The following is a 25,360-nucleotide window of genomic DNA, read 5'->3' on the forward strand; positions in this document are numbered from 1 at the left end:
GTGAGTTCCTCCAGGCCACCTGCTTCTAGTTCCTGATAAGCCATGTCCACCTGCCCCCTTCTCTTCCTCTCTCTCCTTGTAGTCTCTCCCTGACCCCCAAAGCCCTCAAAACCTGGCTCTGCCTTACCTCTCTCCTGCCCAGCTCAGGTGTAGGCAACTTTATTGGCCAATCAGTTTGGGAGGCAAGGTTTACACCAAGTCATTTTGGATACATGAGAACTGGCTCATGAGGATCTTTGGGAGCAAGAAATTAACATTTGAATACATCATAGCTCCAGATCAGCTCTGACAGTTATCACTCCTCTGGAGATGTCTACGTGTTCTTTGAGACAAGGTCTCTCACCAGGACCTGGAGCGGGCCAATTCGTTTGGACGGTTGGCCAGCGAGCCAAAGGAACCTGCCTGTCTTCCCTTCCTCAGCACAGTTTGCCTACCCAGCTTTTGTGTGTGTGTGTGTGTGTGTGTGTGTGTGTGTGTTTGTGCGCGCGCGCGCATGCTCATATGTGTGCGCACAGCTCTGGTTAACTTCAAACTTAGTATGGAGCTGAAGATAACTTTAAACTCATGTACTCAGCTTCTTCCTTATTGTTTTTGGTGTAAACCTATCTCTGCTCTGGAAGTAAATTATGAGGTAAGCTGGGGCAGCCCCAGAATGTGGTTTGGCAGCAGCAAACAGTAGCAGGTAGGCAGGTGGGAGCAGGAGGTGGCCTCTGGTGTTATAGGCTTTGGCTATGGGCACCCTTAATTTAACCCTGTGAATGTTATAGGGACCAGCTGGCCTCGAACTCACAGAGATCCGCCTGCCTCTGCCTCCCAAGTGCTGGGATTTAAGGTGTGTGCCACCACCGCCTGGTGAATGTTACAGTTCTTGTATAGGAATCGTTCTCTGGATCCTGCCCTTTTCCTTCTGCCCTGGCCACTCTCTAGCTGATCAGCTGCATTGTGGAGCAGTTTCCTCAGAACAGACACTCATTAGGTAGTCAAGGATGACCTTTCACCTCTGATCTCTTTATTTGGGGATTACCAGTGTCTGCCACCAGAGGTGGCTACTGTATAGGGTTGTTGTTTGTTTTGTTGTTGTTTTCCCAAGACTGATGGTGCTGGCACAAGGGTAGTCTGGATAGCTGGTTGTTTTTTTTGTTTTTGTTTTTGTTTTTGTTTTTTGACTGGTGGTCCTTTTGTTCAAAGCAGCCAGTGAAGCCTGAAAAAAGACCAACAGCAGGCAGTTAAGGAGTCAATTGCTCTGTCTGCCACTGTTGTTTATTTAGAGGAAATGCAAACATCAGAAGGGGTGCTCTTAATGGAAGTTTTGGTTTCTTTGTAAACTTAGTTATGTTATATAAATATATTTTTGTTTTAATTCCAAGTGTGTGATTTTACTTTGAGCTTTAGAATGTCTGTAGCTGATAACTGCCTCCTGCGGGGCTGGTCTTTGCCAGGGGGAGAGAGAGAGAGAGAGAGAATATGAATATCATCTTCGGTTTACTCCAAAAGAGAAACTATAACAGAATCCTCAGAGTCGCAAAAGCAGTTGTTGGCAGAAGAAATTTGAGTCTTATCTGAACCTACAATGGTGGATTTTTTTTGTTTGTTTGTTTTTGTTTTTGTTTTGTTTTGTTGTTGTTTTGGACCATTCTCTGCAGGATTGTCAACACTCTACTGAAATGCTCTGTGATGGCTGGTATTTTTGAACCAATCCAAGCTAGACAGGATTCTTCCCACTCTCCTCCCCAACTGGGATTGAACCCAAAGCCTTCTGCACCCTAAGCAGGTACTCTGCTATTGAGATTTGTTCTCAGCTCTTTATTGATTGATTGACAAGATCTTACTTTTTATCAGGCTGGCCTTGAATTTGTTCACCTTCATCCTTTAATTGCCCCATCATGGGAGCTGGGATTACAGGCCTAGGCATCCGGCCCAGCTTCCCCACAAAAGACTCTTTTAGACTGAAGAACTTTAACTCTTTCATTTGTGCTATCAAATCCCCTATACAATCTGGGTACCTGGGCTGGAGAGATGGATCAAAGGTTAAGAGCGGCAGCCGCGCTACTAGAGGATCCACATCTGACTCCCAGCACCCACATGGTGGCTAGCAACCATCCGTAACTACAGTGCCAAGGGGTATTACAGCTTCTTTGAGGTCAGCAGGCACACGTGGTGCACAGACACACATGCAAACAAAACATCCAACTATATACTAAAATAAGACTTTCAAATTCAGGGGGCTGGAGAGATGGCTCAGTGGTTAAGAGCACTGACTGCTCTTCCAGAGGTCATGAGTTCAATTCCCAGCAACCACATGGTGGACTGTATACATAATAAATAAATAAATCTTAAAAAAAAAAAAAGACTTTCAAATTCAAAAACAGATGTGGGTATTTATTAAAAACCCAAATAAGGGGCTAGGAAGACGGCCCAGTGGCTAGTGAAGTGCTTGCACTCCAAGGATGACCTGAATTTCTCAGGATCCACCTGCCCTCTGGGTTCCACAAGCATGCCTCAGCACAAGCACATACACACCACACACACTAATAATAAACACTTCAAATAACTTCAGATTGTTCCTAACTCTGCAGCGAGGCCAGGACTGTGCAGGTGTTACAGCTGCCCAGACTGTCCCAGCATGGCAGTGTGATCCCACTGGCACTAGTAATCCTGTTCGCAATCCATGCAGTTCGACCCAGGTGGGATGACGCCCACTTCAGGGAAGCTTCTCCTCTGGATCCGCTACTCACGTGGTCGCAACCACAAGGTGGAGTCAACGGACCAAAAATAAAAATGGTGAATACCAGGGAGAAGGCTGGAAACAATTGATTCGGGTTTTTTTGTTTTGTTTTGTTTTGTTTTTTTGTTTTTTTTAGTTCTAAGCGTTAAAGAAAAAGTTATTTAAAAAAAGATTAAAAAGAAAAAAAGATTTGCATCCGGAGGTGAAGAATAGGGGGCGGTACTTCCGGGTCAGGTGGGCTGGCCGCCTTGACCTTCCTTTGCGCTCGGCCATTTTGTGCCAGTCGTCCGGAGGCTGCGGCTGCAGAGGATCTCCCGGAGAAGCTGCAAAGATGCTGTCCGTGCGCGTTGCCGCGGCCGTGGCCCGTGCCCTCCCTCGGCGGGCGGGACTGGTGAGCGCCGGGCCCTGGGCAGGCGGCCATGGGTGCGGCCCGAGGTCTCTGCGGAGCGCTGCGGGGCTGAGTTGTGCGGGGCTGGGGCGGCGGACGGCGCCATCTTGCCCCGTGGCCGCTCGGCAGCGCGGACGGCGGAGGGGCACTTTCGCAGGCCTCCGGTGCGCGGTGGTGCAGGGGTCCGTGACCTCGGCGTTGGGGTGCAAAGGGGCGTTAGGAGGATTCTGGTCTTGGGGTGAGGGCCGGCCTAGGGTCAAGGTCAGGGGTTGTGGGCTGCCTGTCTGGCCTGCTCTGGGGCTCGTACCTGGGGTCCAGGCACGCTGAAGGTCAAAGGAGCTGTCAGTTGCTTTGTGCCGGAGAGTGGGGAGAGTCTGACATTGTATGAAGGTCAACAGGCCGGAGCGTTTCATCTCTGCTCGGAGGTCAAATCAAGGGAAGGGAATAAATGAAAGTGACTCTCTTTAGTGGACGGGTGGTTACGTCGTGCTGAATACGGGAAAGGTCGTGAAAACATCGCGAGGTGCAGAAGAAACAGTTTATGGGGTTTATACAGTCAACCACGACGAACTGTTTGTATATGGACTAGATTAGGCACACGACCTGGTGGTTCTTGGACACTTTAAAAGATTTTGCCCTTGAGTTGCCCACCTCATGTTTAAGGAGTTGAGAAATAGACCAGAAGGTAGGGAAATGTCTCTGAGAATCAGGGCCGCACTAGCCATCTCCCACGACGTTGAGAATAACTCTTAAAAAAGAAAAAGACCGGATAACATAACCTTTATGTCCTATAGAACTATATTTACTTTTTCATTATAAAAGCAATCTGAGCGGCAGGGAGGAACGGGAGGATACAAGTGATGGGATAACAATTTAGTTGTAATCTGAATAAATTAATTAAATTAAAATAAAACAAAAAAAAAAAGGCAACCTGAATTTAAAAGGCAAAATAAATATACTGCTATCCTGCTTCCCTAACGAAATACTGGTATCACCTTATTTTTCTGTTATGGGGAAAAGCTATTTTAAGAAAAGATTTGTATTGGTTCCTATTAAATGCTAGACTATTCAGAGTTCAAAGTAGCTAATCACAGTATTGCAAGTAGAAAGAAAAAATTTCAGGGGCCCAGGTTCCATTTTCCTGCTGGAATTGTTCAAGACAGTGGGGGGGGAAAGTATCATATTAATTTGCTCACCCGGTATTTATTTGCCTTTAAAAAGAAGGAAGATAGGAACAACACTGTGGCTCACCCCATTACATTAGGTAGCAGGCATCTTACTGCAGTTTCCACAACTCAGTTGAAAAATGGCATCAAAATAGTAGTGCCTAGAGTTTCTTAACAATTGTGTTGAAAGTAAACTTTCTATAGTCTTGTGTTCCAGCAATTGCAATAATAAATGCTTTCCTGTGTAATTAAGTCATCAACTTTTAATCAAAATGTGTCGTCTGATTAACCTCAGCCCGCATTTAAGCTTGTTGGTTTTATGGAGGCTTTGCTGCTTGCTGTTTTTAGACCAGGTCTTGTTGTCCCGTTCTGGCTGGGCCTGGAGCTTGCTGTGTAAACCAGTGTGGCTTCAAGCTCCAGGTCATCCCCCAACCCTTGCCTCCTGAGTGCTAGGATTATAGGCATGTACCACCACCACACCCAGTTAATGAAGGCTGCATGTGCATGTGTCTGCACACATGCCTCTGCAAGTACATGAGTGCAGCTTATGTGTGATGAAAGCTTTTTAAAGAATCATATTGCTTAAAGACTGTTTTTGTACTAGGTCTCCAAAAATGCTTTGGGGTCATCCTTCATTGGTGCAAGAAATCTCCATGCCTCTCACACGCGCCTTCAGAAGACTGGTAAGTCGGGTTTTTAAAAACTGCATTGTGGAGATTATTTTCCACCCTCATTTTTTTTTTCCCTCTCTTTTTAAAAATGTTGCTATAGAAACTTATGTTTTTAAGCCATGATATGCCACTTAAAATGCCTTGTCTTGGTAAATTCTCTTTGTTTAGTAAAACTATACTTGTGTTTCTCTTGTTATGCAGTCTGTTCTTTATGACTCTTTTTGGATGAAAGCAGTATGCATATGTACTAGTCCCTCTTTGAACTGTGATTTTATTTTATTTTTTTGAACCTCATGTAAAAAGTATAAAATGAACAGTTATTTTTTTTTTACTGATAGGCTTTTTCTTTTTTGTTGTTGTTGCTGTTGTTTGTTTGTTTGTTTGTTTTGGTTTTCTGAGACAAGGTTTCTCTGTGTAGTCTTAGCTGTTCTGGACTCACTTTGTAGACCAGGCTGGCTTCTGCTTTCCTGAGTGCTGGGATTACAGGCGTGTGCCCCTGTGCCCCGCAGTGCGGAGGTTCTTTAAAAGGGGCATTCTTAGACCTTTTTTGTTGTGTTTATTGAACAAGCATGTGTTTGAGCCATGGCATGCATGTGGAAGTCAGCAGGCAGCTTTCAGGAGCCAGTTCTCTCCTATCATGAGCTTGCTGTTCTGCTGCTGCTGTTGCTTTTTAAAAGATGTGCTTCAGTAAAAAATATTTTTAGAGTTTAGCCAAAAATTCAGATTTTAATGTAAGTACAGATTCCTTAGAAATTAGTAAGAAGGCCGGGTGTGGTGGCACAGCCCTTTAATCCTAGCACTCGGGAGGCAGAGGCAAGTGGATTGCTGTTAGTTCAAGGTCAGCCTGGTCTACAAAGCGAGTCCAGTACAGCTAAGGCTACACAGAGAAACTCTGTCTTAAAAAACAGAAAAAAAGAAAGGAAGAAGTGAGAAAGGGTAAGACATTAGTAATATGTAACTTTATCAGCTCTTAAGATTATTGTCTGACTTATGAAGTTTTTTGACTTCTTTATGTCTTTTATTCTTTATTTCCCATTTATTTGTTCATTATTTATTTATAATCTCTTTATAGCTTGATCCCAGCTCTCTCCTTCCTCTTCCTAGTCTGCCCCCTCCCTCCAAGTTTTTTCTCTTAATCATTTGGCATTTTCAATAATTTTGACAGTGACCAATAGCCAACTTTATAAAAAGAAAATCTTATTTATATTTACCTATGTGTATGAGTGCTTTTCCTTCGTGTGTACATGTGTCTTCGTGTCTGGTGCTCACAGGGGTCTTCAGATCCCCTGGAACTGGAATTTCATATAGTTGAGAATTGCCATATGGGTGATGGGTACTGAACCCAGTTCCTCTGCTGCAGCAGCAAGTACTTTTAACCACTGAACTCCAAGATACTCAACTTTCAAAATAGAATTTGTATTGTTTTAGACTGACTTCATTATCATGAAGCTAGTTGGGAAATAGGATTTGACAGGCTATTCAAACCAGAATATTTAAGTTGAGTTGTACTCTCGCAGGTACTGCCGAGATGTCCTCCATTCTTGAAGAGCGGATTCTTGGAGCTGATACCTCTGTTGACCTTGAAGAGACTGGGCGTGTCTTAAGCATTGGTGATGGCATTGCCCGCGTGCATGGGCTGAGGAATGTTCAAGCAGAAGAAATGGTAGAATTTTCTTCAGGCTTAAAGGTAAATTATAAAGTGGGAGTTTTGTTATTTTCGGATCTGTGGCTTTGGGTTCTCATTTAGTAATTCGGAGCTTGTAAAAAATGAAAAGCACTTAGGTCTTGGTTTGCCTCATTTCTCCCCTCTCTCTCCATTGTAAAGAGAATAAACTAGAAAGATTTTGGTTAAGCCAAGCCCCCCTTAGTCTCCCTTCCCCTCATATGTGCTGACAAATGAGTTGTAGCCAGTGGCATAAAAATGAAAAATTTAGTCAATGTTCACATAAGTTTCAGTGAGTTCTTGTCAGTTTCATTGTAGCTGTGACTATCTTTTATACATAAGTGTTTGGTTACGTGAATTAAATTCTTTTCCCAGTATGAGTAGATCCATTACTGAACAATGAGTCAGTGTGAAGCTGACAGAATCTGCTCATGTTTTGCACTTTGTTATTGGTGACTGGGGGCAGCACACTGGTGTGCCAGTGTGGAGGTCAGGGCCACCCTCATGCCTGTGATCATGTCAGGTCAAGCACCCACCCCCCAGCTGTTTCATGAAGTTTCAGCCAGAGGCATTAGGTCAAGACGCTGGACTAAAGCAGGAGGAAGGGGACTAGTGCTCTTCCTCTGTCTGCGAGCTGCTCTCTGATGTCATGACTTACTAGGATGTGGGAGAGGAACCCCTCTGGCTTCACTGTTCACTTTTCCTTTTGTGTAGGGTATGTCTCTGAACTTGGAACCTGACAATGTTGGCGTTGTCGTGTTTGGGAATGATAAACTAATTAAAGAAGGAGATATTGTGAAGAGGACAGGAGCCATTGTGGATGTTCCTGTTGGCGAGGAGCTGTTGGGCCGTGTAGTTGATGCCCTTGGTAATGCTATTGATGGAAAGGTGGGTTACTGTTTACTGTATGCTGATGTGGCAAAAGCCAAAACTTATTGCCTTAGGATAATTTTTACTTATTTTTAATGCTTAATGTTTTTTATAGGGCCCAATTGGTTCCAAGACCCGTAGGCGAGTGGGCCTGAAAGCCCCTGGAATTATTCCTCGAATCTCAGTGCGAGAACCAATGCAGACGGGCATTAAGGCTGTGGATAGCTTGGTGCCGATTGGTCGTGGTCAGCGTGAGCTGATTATTGGTGACAGACAGACTGGGTAAGTCTTAAAAACCTGTTAAAAGTTCTAACTAACTTTGATTCTTCATACATAATTACATTCTCATTTTGGGGTGGTAAATGTTTTAGTTATGATGATGGAGCAGTAAGTGGGTGATAGTAGACATGGACAGTGGTAGCACAGGTTTGCCTAGAAATCTGTATTTCCTGACACTTATGCCACTCTCTTTAAAAAAGGAAAACATCAATTGCCATTGACACGATTATCAACCAGAAACGTTTCAATGACGGGACTGATGAGAAGAAGAAGCTGTACTGTATCTATGTGGCCATCGGTCAGAAGCGCTCCACTGTGGCCCAGTTGGTGAAGAGGCTGACAGATGCAGGTACTGGGGAGCACTAGTCTGCTGGCCTCTCGGTGGCTGCTAATCGTGGGACAGCCTCTGCACAACGGTGAATTGAACAGTCGAATGTAAATCAGAGCACAAACAGGGAAGTGCCCTGGAGCACCAGCCACTTACTGAGTGCTTGTATGTTACTTTAGGTTGCTGTTTAACTTTGTTTGTTTGTTTTTAAATATTCTATTTATTTATTTTTGGTTTTTTTCAAGACAGGGTCTCTCTGTGTAGCCTTGGCTGTCCTGGACTTGCTTTGTAGACCAGCCTGGCCTCGAACTCAACAGCAATCTGCCTACCTCTCCCTCCCGAGTGCTGGGATTAAAGGCGTGTGCCACCACACCTGGCTTTTTAAATATTTTGATTTTTAATTATTTAGGGGGTGGGAGAAGGTTGAGACAGGGTCTCAGCCCTGTCTGTCCGGGAACTAGCTATGTAGAACAGGCTGGCCCCAAACTCAGAGATCCACCTGCCTCTGCCTTCCATTTGCTGGGCAAAGGTGTGTACCATTTTAAATATGTATATGTCAGTATTGGAAGTGTGTGTGACTACAGTGCCCACTGATCCCCAAGGATCTGGAGTTATCTTTGGCCCCTTCATTGGATTTTTGTTTATTTGTTTGGTTTTTTGAGACAGCGTTTCTTTGTGTAACCCTGGCTGTCCTGGAACTCATTGTAGACCAGGCTGGCCTTGAACTCATAGAGATCCAACTACCTTGGCGTCCAGAATGCTGGGATTAAAGGCATGCGCTGCCACTGCCTGGCTTGACTGATTTTTTAAAGATGGGGTCTCATGCAGTGCTGACTCATCTTAAAACAATCCCTTGCTTCTCCTTCCCAGGTGGTAGGGACTAGAGGCTTGTGCCTGACTTAGTTATTTCACAAGATATGAGGAGGAGTGTAGTGTGGCTCATCGCTGCCTGGTTAGCATTGGACTAGTTAAATAGTCAAGGATAACCAGACACTCCTATTCTTCTGCCTCTGACTCCTAGGATAAAAAGCATGCTCCATTATGCCTAGTCTATTAGGTGATCAAACCTAGGACTTTGACCCTGTTAAAATGTGCCACTAGCCAGGCGTGGTAGAACACACCTTTAATCTCAGCACTTGGAGGCAGAGGCAGGTGGATCTCTGTGGGTTCAAGGCCAGCCTGGCCTACAAAGCAAGTCCAGGACAGCCAAGGCTACACAGAGAAACCCTGTCTTGAAAAACGGAAAGCGGGGAAAGAAAAGATGTGCTCTGCCAACCGAGTGAGTCCTCTCCTCTCACCTTCACGGGGGCTCCAGGGATTGAACTGTTGTCAAGGTTATATAACAAGTACCATTGGCCTTAGGGCCCTCCCTGAACCTGAATAGAGTGAAGTGGTGGGTGGTGGTGTTTCGTAGCCTCTGATTTAAATTACAATATTGATAGCTTTGTAAATCTAAACCGTTTTCCTCCTCAGATGCCATGAAGTACACCATTGTGGTGTCAGCTACTGCTTCTGATGCTGCTCCACTTCAGTATTTGGCTCCTTACTCTGGCTGCTCCATGGGAGAGTATTTTAGAGATAATGGCAAGCATGCTTTGATCATCTACGACGATTTATCCAAACAGGTCAAAGGGTGTCTTCTTATAATCTGTATATTTGCATTTTAGTGCAAGTTAAAACAGGTGCAGCTTGTCTAACAGGCAGATTTCACTACTTTTTGTACCACAGGCTGTTGCTTACCGCCAGATGTCTCTGTTGCTCCGCCGACCCCCAGGCCGTGAAGCTTATCCTGGTGACGTGTTCTATCTACACTCTCGCCTGCTGGAGAGAGCAGCCAAGATGAATGACTCCTTTGGTGGTGGCTCTCTGACTGCCTTACCAGTCATAGAGACACAGGCTGGTGATGTGTCCGCTTACATTCCAACCAATGTTATTTCCATCACTGATGGACAGGTATTAATGACTGAAATCAGTGTGAAAATGCTTGATTATTCTAAGGCACTAGTGGAGACTAATAAGCATGAACTGAATTTGTAAATTGCCTTGTACTTCTTTATGGAATGCTGTAAACAACTAAAAAGAATAGGGACTGGAGAGATGGTCAGTGGCTTAGAGCACTTGCTGCTCTTGCAGAGGACCTGGGTTTGAATCCCAGCACCCATTTGGCTGGTCTTAGCTATCTGTTTTGCTGAAAATGGCTTTGATCTTCCAGGCTTCCTGCTTCAGCCTTGTAAGATTAAAGCCTCCGGCCATCCTACCTGGCTAGATGTTGTTTGGTTCATTTATACTCACTATTTTCTAGCTCTAGATAGCATGTTTGAGAAATTATATTACTACCTTGTTTAGGTTAGTTTGTTGAGATTTGCACTCTGGTAGACAGGCCTGGAGTTGCATATAGCCCAGACTGGCCCAGATTTGCAGTAATCCTACTGCCTCTCCCCCTAAGTGCTGGCATATATGTATTTCTGAAAAGTCACTTAGCAATCTTACTCAAGTTTTGAGTTCTAGCTTTTGGCATGGTGACTTAAATTTGAAGGAAAAAACAATAAGCTTAATATCTTCATTCTTGAATTGCAGATCTTCTTGGAAACGGAATTGTTCTATAAAGGCATCCGCCCTGCCATTAATGTGGGTTTGTCTGTGTCCCGTGTGGGGTCTGCTGCCCAGACCAGGGCCATGAAGCAGGTAATTTGGTAATTTTGCTTCGCTCTGACAGGGAGGGAGTTAGTTACTCAGTTGAAATCTTAAGTGCGTGTGGTCTATGCTTTATACCGCTGTGTGTGACAGCGAGTCGTGGTAACTCTAACTCATGTGCTCAGGTGGCAGGTACCATGAAGCTGGAGCTGGCTCAGTATCGGGAAGTCGCTGCTTTTGCCCAGTTCGGTTCTGATCTTGATGCTGCCACTCAACAGCTCTTGAGTCGTGGTGTGCGCCTGACTGAGTTGCTAAAGCAAGGACAGTACTGTGAGTTCTTTTCATTTGGTCAAGTTCCTATAGGAACTTAGGGTCTTGGCAGGTCACAGCTGTGAGTTTTACCACAAGTCAGAGAAAGCCACTTGTTTTATTTCTCTGATGTCCTTACCACCATTTGAATGTAGTGTTAAGAAATAAGTAGCCAGGAAAACCAAATATATTTAATACATCTTCATGTTGTATGAGTGTGGAATTTGGCAGATTTAGGGGTATATTAGCATGCTTTTTATCTTACCTAAGAAACTTAACCAGCAGATTATACCACTGTGTTTACACTGTGTAAACACTGCCAGTTTATAAGCAATGCTTCTAAGCTATACCAAAAGGTTATACTTTAGTTTTTGCAGAGAGAGGAAAAGAGTGATAAGTAGAACTATTGAGAGGTTCAGAATGTCAGAGTGAGTAGTCCACGGGACCGTGTTTAGTATTGGAAGAAAAAAAATCTGTGACTTTGGTAAAAATGGTATTTAAGGAGTTCATTGATAATTTGTTTTCAGCTCCCATGGCTATTGAAGAACAGGTGGCTGTCATCTATGCCGGGGTGAGGGGTTATCTTGATAAACTGGAGCCCAGCAAGATCACAAAGTTTGAGAACGCTTTCTTATCTCACGTTATCAGCCAGCACCAGTCCCTCCTGGGCAATATCAGGTATGAGTGCAGTTTTAATACAGTCTGTCTTTCCCTGGGTTGGGGTTGGGTTGGGGTTGGGTTTTGTTGCATACTGGCTTCCCTGGCTTTGGCGCTCATTATGTAGCCTGGGCTATTCTCGATATTTGGCAGTCCTGCCTCAGCCTTACAAGTGCTGGGATCACAGGTGTGATCTACCATCCATAGTCAGCCTGGTCACTGAGTCTTTGCCTGTGTCGTTTGCTCTAGTCATTGAATCTTTTGCATTTATTTCCAAACAGGGCTGATGGGAAAATCTCAGAGCAATCAGATGCCAAGCTGAAAGAGATTGTAACAAACTTCTTGGCTGGGTTTGAACCATAAAGCCCTGTGGATCCATTTCAGACACTGCTTTGGTTTTGTCATTTACTCTGGTAAAATCAGCTCCATTTGTAAAGGATTACTCTTGTACTCCTGATGTACAGAAGTCACATAATAAAAGTTCCATATTGTGTGCTAGTTTGTGTGGGGGCAGGCTCAGGTGTATGCCGAGGCTTGTGTGTGAGGGTCAGAGGACAGCCTGTGGGAGCCGGTGCCCTCCTTCCACCATGTGGGTTCTGGGGATATAATTTGAGCTTGAGCCAGCTTCATGTTGACTTCACAGACTTGTTTTTGTAAGACAGAACTCACTGGAGTAGCTCAGGCTGCTTCTGTGGCAGTCTGTCTTCCACAGCTGGCAAACTGCTGTCTTTACCCATTCTTCCTAACTGTTGGGTATCATGGGTAGGGAATTGAAGGCTGGCCCCCGTGAGATTCTAAAGTACTTTGTGATTGATTAAAAAGAGCAATCTGCTTGGAGTCCTGTCTCAGTTGATAACTACCTAGCACCCGTGAAACTAGGTTTGATTCCCAGGATCATAAGCTTGGGAGCAGTGCACACTTACAATCCCAGCATTGTATTTGAGAGTTGAGGAAGAGGGGACCAGAAGGTCAAGTTTCTTCGTGATTAAAGGCCAGCCTGAGGTAAAGGAGACCCTGACTTAAGTTTTGTCCATTATAACCCTCATTGTCTTTCTATTGCTACATGTTGGAGATGAGCTTGGCAAGGGCTTTGTCCAGGCCTTTAGTTTCATAACCCAGGCTACCTGAAACATAGTGTGTGGCTGAGACTGACGTTAACCTCTTGGTCCTCCAACTCCTGCTTAGTAAATTACAGGTATGTGCCACTGTGTCTGGTTTTATTTTAATCTCCCTCCTCCCTTTAAGGTAGGGTCTGCCTGTTGCACAGGCTAGCTCACTTTGTACCAGTTTTTATGCTAATGTGAGTTATGCACGAGGGTCTTCTGGAGGCTTTGCACACCACTAAAGCAGTCACAAGCTTCAGTGGTGAGGAGCTGCCAAAGACATCTGGAGAGGGAATATGCTTTCTTGGAGTACTTAAAAGCAGGGTGTGTGGTGCATGTCTTTAATCTCAGCACTTGGGAAGCAGAGGCAGGTGGATCTCTGTGAGTTTAGCACAGGGGGAGTTCCAGGACAGCCAGGGCTCCATAGAGAAACCCTGGCTTGAAAACCCAAAAACAAAACAAAGAGAATTAGGGATAGGAATAGATTTGAGGAACACTAAACATAAGTTATACATAAGAATTACATACTTTTAGCATGACAATGTATACCCCGACCAGACAGTTTCTCTGTGGAATAAATAGCCATGGCTGACCTGGACTCACTTTGTATACCAGGCTGGCCTTGAACTTAGGAAGATCCACCTGCCTGTGCCTCCTAAGTGCTGTGATTAAAGGATGCACTCCCATTCAAAAAGGGAGTAATAATGAGGGAAGATTGTACCAAAGGACCAAAACCCAGCAGGGCACACTCCAAATCCTGTACCTGTGTTGGGTGTCTGAGCCTTGTATTTGAAAGGGCTTAGATGGCTCAGCACGCCCTTCCAGCTTTACTGTTTGTCTTAGTCTGCTTCTACTCCCTATATGCAATTGGGAGATGTTTCAGGTCCTGTGACCTCCAACATCTGTGAGCCTATTGTAATCTAGCCATCAGCTTCTCTCAAGCCTCAACAGCACTGAAACCATGGAGAAAGAATCTCAACCCTTTCAGTCTTCCAAACCACTACTATGTAGATGACACTGCCAAGTTCAGCTGCCGGCTTGAGATGGACCCTTGGACCACATTTACAGCAGCTTTTGCGTGCAGTTATATTCTGGAAGCAAGAACTTCTTAGGTTCTTCAGAAGTTGGAGTTTTAGCTGGTGGAGTCTTGGTTTGAAGCACCTTTCTCCTCTTTGCAGGGCAAATCAAGAGGGTTCACTTCAATAGCACTAATGTAAACAACAGCCCCTAACACATGGCCTGGCTGCAACATGGAACTTTGTTCCAAACATACTTTGAATTTTTGTCCATGTAGATGTTTGTCATTTTAGACCTAAGAGCAATCAGTAACAACCATGCCACAGACTCGATACTATCTTGAAATTTCTGCAATCAAATTAGTATATTGCTTTTTAGTTTAGCCTCGGGCTCTCTCTTAAGTCAGGGGCAGGATACAGCCAGATTCTTCCTAAAACCTCTGACCTCAAATTTCGTGAGCTGGCCTGCGCAGTTTGCATTACTCTGAGGCTTCTACTAGAATGGTTTATTAAGCTCTGCTTAGAGTGTTCAACCACTTTCCTAGCCCCAAATTCCAAAGTCATCTACATTCCTAAGCAAAGTAACTTTCTTGAAAACCCGCTTCTGTACTGTATGTAGCTCTCTGATGCTGTAATAAAAAACTGTGACCAACAGCAATTTAAGGAAGGAAACATGTTTTAGTTAATGGCTGCAGAGACAGATTGTGTAATGGAAAGAAGGCGTGACGGCAGCAGGAGCAGGTGGCAGTGAACAGGAAGCAGGACAAGACCTAAACCCTCAAAACCTGGCCCAGGAAGGGGCCACCTCCTAAAAGCTTTGTATCACTAAGCAGTGCCACCATCTCCCAAGTGTCCAAATATGGGGGTGGGGGTGGTTCTCATTCAAATCAACACAGGGAACTTAGATATTGCTGCCAGCTGTGGTTCTCACGGACATCAAGACTGACAAAAAGGGGAAAGGCATCTCACTGGGAATACAAGAAGCAGTGTTTGATGTCTAGTTTTCTGGCCTGGATAATATTGTGTACACAGGAGAGCTAAAAAGGTGGATTCAAGACCACTGAGATGGCTCAGTGGATAGAGCTGCTTGTGCAAACTTAGTGATACCTAGAACTCGTGTAAAGGTGAAAGGGGAGAGTCAGTTCCACAAAGCTGTCCTCTGACTTCTCACACATGTAGCTAACAAATCTAGAGGCCAGTAAGCTGATTCAACAAGTAGATATTTACCATACAAAGGCTGGTGACATGAGTTCAATCCTTAGAACCCAAATAAAGGTAGGAGAACTGACCACAAAGTTGTCTCCTGCCACGTTTTGTGGCACACACATGCACACATACATTTATGCATGCATACACAGGAATAAATACTTAAAAATGAGCCGGGCGTGGTGGCGCACGCCTTTAATCCCAGCACTCGGGAGGCAGAGGCAGGTGGATCGCTGTGAGTTCGAGGCCAGCCTAGTCTACAAAGTGAGTCCAGGATGGCCAAGGCTACACAGAGAAACCCTGTCTCGAAAAACAAAAACAAAAAAGTACTTAAAAATTAGGTATGTTGACTCAGAGAGGGTAGAGCTTAGTGGAACGCTATCTTCCTCACATGACATACCCGTGGCACTCTTGATTACCCACACAAGATTGGGCTCATCAGTATCCCATAGTGGAGAGAATCCAGGCAGTTCGTAGTTGATAGGGGAAGGGGAGACATTTTTTACATGGTAGTGTGCCCACTGACAAGGTGCTCATGCTCCTGTAAGTAACTTCTCAGCCCTGTTTCTTGTTTGCATCCTATTGCTGTGATGAACACCATAGCCAAAAGTAACACATGAAGATCCATCACTGAGGGATATCAAGGCGGGAACTTGAACAGAACCAGGAGCTTGCTCACTGGGTTGCTCTTCTGTCTTCCTGAGCTACATTCTGTGTGTGTAGGGAGCAGAGGAAGAACTGAGTGAGTGAAGTCCTACGTGAGTGTGTATTGTCGGTGTGGGCACAGCCATGCCAAGGACCCCAGGGCCTCAGCCCCGTGGCTGTGGCAAAGCCCCAGCCTTTGCCTCCCAAATGCTGGGATTAACACAAATTTTTAAAAAGAAAAGTCAAGGGGCCTAGAGAGATGGTTCATTTAAGAGTACACCACCCGGCGTGGTGGCACATGCCTTTGGTCCCAGCACTCTGAGTTCAAGGGTAACCTGGTCTGCAAAGAGAGTTCCAGGACGGCCGAGGCTACACAGAGAAACCCTGTCTCAAAAAACCTAAACAAAACAAAAACTTTAGAGTTCAGTTCCAGCAGTGTCCATAGTGGCCAGAAGAGGGCATCAGATCCTGCGGAGTTGGAGTTAGATGCAGTTGGGAGCTCCAGATGTACAAGTTGGGGACCAAACTGGCCCTCTGGAAAAGCAGAAAATGCTCTTAACTGCTGAGCCATCCTCCAGCCCTTTATTTGTTGTTGAGAAGGGGTCTTGTTTTGCAGCTAAGGCTTACCTGGAAGTTGTTATGTAGCCTAGGCTGGCCTCAATCTGATAGACATCTTCCTTCTTCAGCCCTCTCAGTGCTGAGGGTACAGGCAGCAAAAATCACATCCAGCTTAACCTGTCTGTCTGTCTGTCTGTCTGTCTATCTCTTCCTACCTCCCTCTATTCCTTTCTTCTTCCTTTCTTGTGTACATATTCCCCAATGTTTATATTGTGCATGTGCTAATGTGGGTGGGTGGCTGTAGATGCCAGAGGTCAATGTTGGGTGTCTTTTTCAATTGTTCCTCACATTTTTTTAAAATGTAGTCTCACTGAACCTTAAGCTCTTTGACTTAGCTAGACTGGCTGGCCTGCAAGCTCCAGAGATTCTCCAATTTCTACCTCCCCAGGATTGAAAACCAAGCTCCCTGCTCCAAAAAAACAAAAAAACAATGCCCACCATGCAGCTAACCCCGTCCTACTTGAGGTCCTTCCTGAAGAAGGCATTTGTTTGGATTCCGTTCCTGCACCGTATTTACCTTTTTCAGATATCTCAGTTCTGAGCCCACTGATGAAATCCAGCTTCTCAGATTTTGACGCTGATTTGACATGGTTTACTTACCCTTGCCCTCTAATGCTTGAGGACCAGGGCTCTGTTTGGCCAGTCTGAGTTCCTAGGATGTCACTCTATTTTAGCTACATGGCAACTGTCAGATGTCCTCTGCCTATCTCCCCTGTCCAGCGTTCTCTGGCTCCCTGGAAGAGAGAGATCAAACATGATGGAATTGAAGCAAACATGAGTCCTGCTGTTGGATTCCCTGTCAGCCCTCTCATCCTAACCTGCATGTTTGTAGGAGAAAAATCCCACCCTTACCTTGAGATACTTGGCAGTCTTCCTGTGAGGTAGGTATCTACGAGAACGTCAGGCTATAAGCAATGGTCTTTAGGGCTAATTTATTTGATAAGGATGAAAAAGGGTAAAAATTCAGGAAGTGAGAAAATATTGAGGACAGTCAGTAAGAGTTCTGCACAGCACAACGAGCAGAGGGTGACCCAGGAAACCTGCAAAGTTCACCCCAGTGAGTGTAGGTAAGAACTGAATTGGAATGAAAAGCTCAGGTTTTGGGGCACATGAAAAACAGCCTTGGAGAAGGTTAAAGAAGCCAGGTGTGGGCATTGGGATTTAGTCAGCATGAGCAAAAGGGGAACTTAGTGGCCGTGTGAACAGACAGACATGAAGAAAGCAGTGTTTTGCGGCTGAAAGCTTGAGAGTAACCTTATAATTAGTATATGCTTGCATCCCTTTATGCAACGTCAATGGCAATTCCTTCCTACCTTCCACTCCTGGCTGGTGTGCTGCTGGCCGGCGTTCCATTCCAGAAGTGCAGCAGCCATCCTTGCCTGGCACTAATTATGCCCAGAGAGGTAACAGTGTGACTCTTGTAGGGATGCTGAGGCAAGGTTTATTTGGGATGTTAAGGAGGAGAGAGAGTCGCTATCTCTCCTGTGGGAGCAGCACAGAGCTGCCAGGAGCTAACATGTGGAGCTTGAAATGAATCCAACACAGCCTAGGTAGGCCCCGAGGCAGAGAAGCTTACACGTCTTGTACCATGCCTGAGCTCCGAATCTGGCAGTGCATGAAGCCAGTACTGGCTCGGGTGTCCCTACAATTCCCTTTGCTCCATTCCTTCCCCTTGTCTTTGACTCCCCTCACCCCTTCTTCTTTCTTTCTTTTTAAAAAGACTCATTTATTATTTATACAGTGTTCTGCTTGCACATACACCTGCACACCAGAAAAGGGAACCAGACCTCGCTATAGATGGCTGTGAGCCACCATGTGGTTGCTTGCTGGGAATTGAACTTGGGACCTTTGGAAGAGAGCAGACAGTGCCCTTCACCTCTGAACCATCTCTCCAGCCCTCCTTTCTTCTTTCTTTTCTTCCTCCTCCTCCTTACCCTGACTCTCATGACCTCCGGTTGCAGCCTCTCAAGTGCCAAGACTGGAGTACACAGAACTATGCCCAGCCAAGCCAGAGGCTTTTCAATTAGAACTCTTATTTTCATTTTTCATTAGTGGATTTGATTTGGTCTTGCGTTTCCCAGTAGAAATGTTACAAACCAGCATTGAGGATAACGAGGAAAATTCCTCATCATAAATTCCCAGATGCCCAGAGATGGGCAGGAGAAGACATTCTCAATGGGTCTGCTGCCTGGGAGCCTCCATTTAGACTCAGAGTGGCTGGTGGATCAAGTTATACCCTAGGTTGAAACTCCTGGCACTTGCTAGTGACATATCTCAAAATAGGGCTTGAGACTAGGTTATATAAATAATGTGGCTTCCCTGTGAATTTCTGTCTCTTTCTCCTGTCCCTCTTATCTCACTGGCTCTGGGGAAAGCAGGTTTCAGCAGTGGGAGACACTCTGAACACAGACCTACAGAATGCTAGGTGAATCTCAGGAAAATAGTCACCTAGTAACTAGCCAGTGAGCATGGAAGCAATCAGAAGGTAGACTTTGCAGCTGCATTTGAGCCTGGAGCACAGAGTCACCTTTAGTCTGATGAGACACCGTCTAAACAACAGCTCTTAAATTCTTTCTCAGAGAAACTGTGCAAAACAATAGGTGTTTATTGTTTAAACTACTGAGGTTTTATTTTTACTTATTTTATTTCATTTTATTTTTGTGAGGCCAAGTATTGCTGTGTAGTCCAGCCTTTTTTTTTTTGTTTTTGTTTTTGTTTTTTCGAGACAGGGTTTCTCTGTGTAGCCTTGGCCATCCTAGACTCACTTTGTAGACCAGGCTGGCCTCGAACTCACAGAGATCCACCTGCCTCTGCCTCCCGAGTGCTGGGATTAAAGGCATGCGCCACCACGCCTGGTCTAGCCTTTTTTGTTGTTGTTGTTGTTGTTGTTTTTCAAGACAGGGTCTCTCTATGTAGCCTTGACTGTTCTGGACTCACTTTGTAGACCAGGCTAACTTCAAACTCACAGCGATCTGCCTGCCTCTGCTTCCCGAGTGCTGGGATTAAAGGCGTGCGCCACCATGGCCTGGCAAGGTTCAGGCTGGCCTTAAACATTAAATAGGTCAGGCCGACCTTGAACTTTCAGCATTTTCCTGCCTCAGCTGGTATTACAGGCATGTGCCACCTTGCTTTGCTTTAAAAAATCAAGTGCCTATTTTGCAGCAATAGGCAAACTGGTTGAAGCAGGCACGTGGGGGAGGAGGCAATTTGGTTTTGAAGTCACCTAATGTTTAGGAGTAGAAGACAGATTAGCCTGTTCCAAAGCTTTTTCAAGTCCTGTTTTTGACCAGACAAAGGTTTCAGAGGACACAGAGAGATGAGGCTTCACAAACATGACTAGTGGGCTCAAAAACAAAACAAAACAAAAAACCAAAAAAACAAACAAACAAAAAAAAAAACTTTAATGAAATGAAACTCAATTTAACTGAATCAATTGGTGCTGGGTGTTCATAATGTGTTAGGTAGTTCTAGGCCATCAAATGAGAGAGCGAGATGTGTGCATTGCAGATGGAAAATTGATTAGAAAAATAGACTTTTTTTTTTTACAAAGGGCAAAGAATATTAACAATATGCAAGAGAGTGAGAAGCAGATATATCAAAGTTATGATTAAAGCTTGGATGATTAGAACCACATAGGTGGAGCAATCCTCAGCTTCACAGGGATGATGGGTGGTGTCACCCATGTCTGTGAAAGGGCTGAGGCAGAGGTTTCTGGCACACCACTGGCAGGACAGACTTCTAAGACTTTTCTGAAAAGTGACTGGACTCAGTACTTCGTGAACATTAACAACATTTATTTCTTTGACTCACAATCCTTTATTAGTAACTCTTAAAAAACTGTGTGTAAAAGACTTTCCTCAGAGTAACACTTCCCAAATAGAGAGATGCTGGACTGGAAGTCATATAAGAATTTAAATGTTATTGGAGTGTTTTAAAAGAAAATTTAGGGGGGCTGGAGAGATGGCTCAGAGGTTAAGAGCACTGACTGTTCTTCCAGAGGTCTTGAGTTCAATTCCCAGCAACCACATAGTGGCTCACAACCATCTGTAATGTGATCTGACACCCTCTTCTGGCCTGCAGGTGTACATGCAGATAGAGCACTCGTATACATAAAATAAATAAATAAACCTTTTTAAAAAAGAAAATTTAGGTTTGCTGTTAATTCACAGGGTAGAAATTCAAAGCTGAAAAAATGGCACACAGTGAGTAGTAGTTCTCTCTCTCTCTCTCTCTCTCTCTCTCTCTCTCTCTCTCTCTCTGTCTCAGATTGTATTTATTTATTGTTTATACAGAATTCTGCCTGCACGTGTGCCTTGCTGGGAATTGAACTCAGAACCTTTGGAAGAACAGCCAGTGCTCTTGACCTCTGATCTCCCTGTTGAAACAGTAACTTGTTTTGCATCTTCCTTTTCTTTCTTTCTTTCTTTTTTTTAAAGATTTATTTATTATTATACATACAGTGTTCTGCCTGCGTGTACACCTGCAGGCCAGAAGAGAGCACCAGATCACATTATAGATGGTTGTGAGCCACCATGTGGTTGCTGGGAATTGAACTCAGGACCTTTGGAAGAGCAGGCAGCGCTCTTAACCACTGAGCCATCTCTCCAGCCCCCCTTTTCTTTCTCTTAGAAGAATATATGATGATTCCTCATTTTTTTCTGCGTGCATAGGATTTCTTTGTATAGATATACAATGATGCATTGACCTAATTTCTCACAGGTAGATTTTTAAAAATTTCTCCCAAGGCCGGGCGTGGTGGCGCATGCCTTTAATCCCAGCACTCGGGAGGCAGAGGCAGGCGGATCGCTGTGAGTTCGAGGCCAGCCTGGTCTACAAAGCGAGTCCATGATGGCCAAGGCTACACAGAGAAACCCTGTCTCGAAAAACAAAAAAAACAAAAACAAAAATAAAAATTTCTCCCAAATAGCTACTCTTTTTCTTTCTTTCTTTTTCTCTTTTTCCCTTCTTTTTTGGTTTTTTGAGACAGGGTCTCTCTGCGTTAGCTTTGGTTGTCCTGGACTCACTTTGTAGACCAGGCTGGCCTTGAATTCACAGTGATCCGTCTGTCTCTGCCTCCCAAGTGCTGGGATTAAAGGCGTGCGCCACCACGCCCAGCCCCCAAATAGCTACTCTACTTTAAGCAACTGTATAAATATTTCACTTTGTGTGTGTGAGAATATATTTAGAGTACATCAACATTTGACATACTCTGTGAAAAGGCAGTCACATTTTATATTTCAGTGATACAGCGAAAATCTCCTTAAAGAGATTTTCTATTTTTCCATGCAAGAAGTCTATTTGCCCATACAGGAACCAGCACTGTATGTAATTAAACTTTTTTTTAAAAAGATATATTTATTCAATATTTATGTATACAGTGCTCTGCCTGCATGTACATCTGCAGGCCAGAAGAGGGCATCAGATCACGTTGTAAATGGCTGTGAGCCACCAAGTGGTTGCTGGGAATTGAACTCAGGACCTCTGGAAGAGCAGTCAGTGCTCTTAACCATTGAGCCATCTCTCCAGCCTGTAATTAAACTTTTTTTTGTTAGAAAAAAGTACATTGTAACTTTAGAAGCCTTTATGAAATACTGTTAAGTTAAAAAGAAAAACTCAAATTTTTGTCTACAGTATGAATTTAGCCATGAAATGCATATTATTAAAATACAGTAGTTATAATAAATGGTCTAGTCACTGTTTCATTATTGCATAATTTCTGTGATAGTATTATTTAACTGTTAGCAAAAATATACAACGTTTCTCATAGACCCACAGATAGAGCTACACATACCTGTTGTTTTAACAACACTTGCCAGGCGGTGGGGGAGGGGCGAGAGAGGGAGGGAGTACCACTTGCTCTTTCAGAGGCCTTAAGTTCATTTCCCAGCATCCGTGTGGTGTGGCTCACAACTGCCTGTAACTCCAGCTTCAAGGGGTTCCTACACCCTCTTCTGGCCTCCATGAGTAGCCTCCACACATACACATACATAAAAATGAAAATAAATATTTTTTAAGACCCATCAAATGCCCCCGTTGGCTTGCCAGTGGGAAAAGTGCTTTTTGCCAAGCATAAAGACTTGGGTTGGATCCCCAGATGTCCTGTGTCCGCCACACATGAAGTGGCATGTACAGGTCTCTACCCTTATCAAACACACACTTAGTAGCTAAATAAATAAATTAACAAACAGATGTAATAAACAACAAAAACAAAACAAAAAAACCCTGCATTTGAAGATCATTTTCTGGCATCCTGAACAGCCACTTTCAAATTTCAATTTTACCACCAGGGGGTGGAAGAGAGTTAAAAGTCAGAGATCTTAGATGCCTGGGTCAGGAAAACCACGCACTGTAGTTTGGGGGCCTTGTTTAGATTGACTTAAAAGTAATATAAACAGCTTGGCGTGGTGGCGCACGCCTTTAATCCCAGCACTCGGGAGGCAGAGGCAGGCGGATCGCTGTGAGTTTGAGGCCAGCCTGGTCTACAAAGTGAGTCCAGGATAGCCAAGGCTACACAGAGAAACCCTGCCTCGAAAACCCAAAAAAAAAAAAAAAAAAGGGGCTGGAGAGATGGCTCAGACGGTAAGAGCACTGACTAGTCTTCCAAAGGTCATGAGTTCAACTCCCAGCAACCACATGGTGGCTCACAACCATCTATAGTGAAATCTGTATACGTAACAAATGAATAAATCTTAAAAAAAAAGAAAAAAAAAAAAAGAAAAAAAAAGTAATATAAACATTACAAATTAAAATATAAGCCAGACATAGTGGAACACTCCTTTGATCCCAGCACTTGGGAGGCAGAAGCAGGCAGATCTTTGTGGGTTCCAGGCCTGCTTGGGCTACATAGTGAGTTCCAGGTCAGCCAGAGCTTCATAGTGAGACTCTGTCTTGAAAACAAAAAACAAGAAACAAAACCAGGGGCTGGAGAGATGGCTCAGAGGTTAAGAGCACTAGCTGTTCTTCCAAGTCCTGAGTTTAATTCCCAGCACCCACATGGTAGCTCATAACCATCTATAGTGAGATCTGGTGCCCTCTTCTGGTGTGTAGGCACACATGCAGGCAGAATACTGTATAAATAATAAATAAATCGTAAAAAACAAAATCAGAAAAAATTTAAAATATAGATAATAAGGATTTATCTGAGATATTTGTCACAGGCTTCCTGATGGCTATGGTGACACAGGCCTATAATTTCAGTAATTTTAGAGGCTGAGGCAGGAGAGTGGCTAATTCAAAATCTGCCTGTGCTACAGAGTGAGTTCAAGGCTATCTTGGGTAACTTAGTAAGAATGTGTCTCAAATACAGGTGAGCAGGTAACATAAACATGCCACAGACAACATTAGGACAGGGACCTGAATGAAACGCCCAGTATTGAAGAGAGGTGGGGAGGGGAGGGGAGGGGAGAGATGGGGAGGGGAGGGGAGGGGAGAGGAGGGGAGGGAGGGGAGGAGAGAACAGAGGAGTGGGAGAAAATTAAAAATAAAAAGCTTCCAGAGAAAGTCTTGATACTGCCTTCAGCGCTCCAGCTCCCTGTACCCCAGTGCAGTCCACCCGCACCTGCTGTCCGGCTTATCCTCACCCTCCTTGGCCTCTGTTGCTCCTTGCATGTGTAGCCAGGCTTCTCTGCCTTGCCTCTACTTCAGTGATTTTTGGTTATTTGACATCCTTTATTATTTTATGTATATGGGTGTTTTGCCTGCATGTATGCCTGTGCACCACTTGTATGCCTTTGTTAGCAAAAACATGCTAAATGGGTGTCAGATTCCCCGCATCTGGAGCAGGGACTGTTGTTAGATGCCATGTGGTTGCTGGGAATTGAACTCAAGTCCTCTGGAAAAGCAGCCAGTGCCCCTAACCTCGGTGCCCGAATGCTGCTGAAGAACCAGAGAAATGGATGCATGCCCTTGAAGGGTAACTGGGCTGGAGTCTCTTTCATCCTGTCCCTGGAGAGAACCTTACTGGTAGGACTTGGGGGTAGAGAGGAACCTTCGTGTTGTCATGTATGGTACCTGGATCTAACTAGAACCTGCTGTGTTGGCCTGATGGGTAAGGGGCTTTGTGCCAGTCTTGGTAGCATAATGTTCCTTTTCTTGCCTTTGAGCATTTCTCACCCAGGAAGATGTTGGGCAAAGTCTTTGACCCTGTTAGGACTAGTAACTTTGGTCTCTTCATCCCCTAAATAAGTGTGACTTTGGACAACCTTTCAGCCTGAGTTTCAGGCTGGACTCTACACACCCAGAACAGAGCCGTGCTTTCTCTACTACCAAGCAAGGAAGAGTCTGACATGCCCCAGGGTCCTATTTGGTTTGTTTGTTTGTTTATGAAGTAAGACCTCGAACTATAGCCCACACTGGGCTTGAACTCACAGTCTCATTTTAGCTTCCTCAGTGCTGGGATTACAGGTGTGAGCCTTCACTCCTTGGTTCCTTGGTTCGATTTTAGGAAAATTTGGGGTCTAGAGGGAGCGGATGCAGCTTGGCTTTTATTGCTGGGTGAGACTGATGGTGGACAAGAGACATTAACTGAGTTCATGTTAAGATACGTAGAGCTGAGGCAGGCGTGGTGGCGCACACTTGTAATCCCAACACTCTGGAAGCAAAGGCAGGTGGATCTCTGTGAGTTTGAGGCCAGCCTGGTCTACAAAGTGAGTCCAGGACAGCCAAGGCTACTCAGAGAAACCCTGTCTCGAAACCGCCCCCTAAAAAAAAAAAAAAAAAAAAAAAGACATGTAGAGCTAACGGGAAACATCGGTAATGCATTTTTTTTTCTTGGCATTTTAGACTAAAACCTGCAGTCACCTCCAGGGCGGTGCGTGCACCCTATACGTTGTGGCATCTCAGGTTTTCAGCATCTTAAGGTTTCTACTGATCTGTAGTCTAGATTCCTATGTCAAGAGAGCCAGGTGGGAAGAGCCCGGCCCGGAGTGGGCTTCGGGAAGGAGAAGGACCGGTTCTGTCAGTCCTTCAGGAGTCCTGCAGGACGGGGCTCAGACTGGTCGCACCCTAGGGCCAGGGCGGGAGGCCCTCTGCAGGTGCGCGGGGTGGGCGGGGCGCGGGGCGGGAGCAATAGGGCGTGGTTTAG

At 44.7% G+C, this 25,360-nt stretch overlaps 1 protein-coding gene across 1 annotated transcript; it reads left to right on the top strand.

Annotated features, from left to right (window-relative positions):
* The first annotated feature begins 2,950 nt into the window (after nucleotides 1–2,950).
* On the top strand, nucleotides 2,951–12,188 carry Atp5f1a (ATP synthase F1 subunit alpha). The gene is made up of 12 exons (XM_051163704.1): nucleotides 2,951–3,116; nucleotides 4,884–4,962; nucleotides 6,468–6,637; nucleotides 7,328–7,501; nucleotides 7,599–7,765; nucleotides 7,963–8,111; nucleotides 9,564–9,715; nucleotides 9,819–10,043; nucleotides 10,668–10,775; nucleotides 10,910–11,054; nucleotides 11,561–11,711; nucleotides 11,972–12,188. The coding sequence occupies exons 1-12, from the start codon at nucleotides 3,057–3,059 to the stop codon at nucleotides 12,051–12,053; spliced, it is 1,662 nt and encodes a 553-aa protein (XP_051019661.1). The 5' UTR covers nucleotides 2,951–3,056; the 3' UTR covers nucleotides 12,054–12,188.
* Nucleotides 12,189–25,360: the final 13,172 nt, after the last annotated feature.

Source organism: Acomys russatus, chromosome 20, assembly GCF_903995435.1.
Source record: "Acomys russatus chromosome 20, mAcoRus1.1, whole genome shotgun sequence".
Taxonomy (NCBI): domain Eukaryota; kingdom Metazoa; phylum Chordata; class Mammalia; order Rodentia; family Muridae; genus Acomys; species Acomys russatus.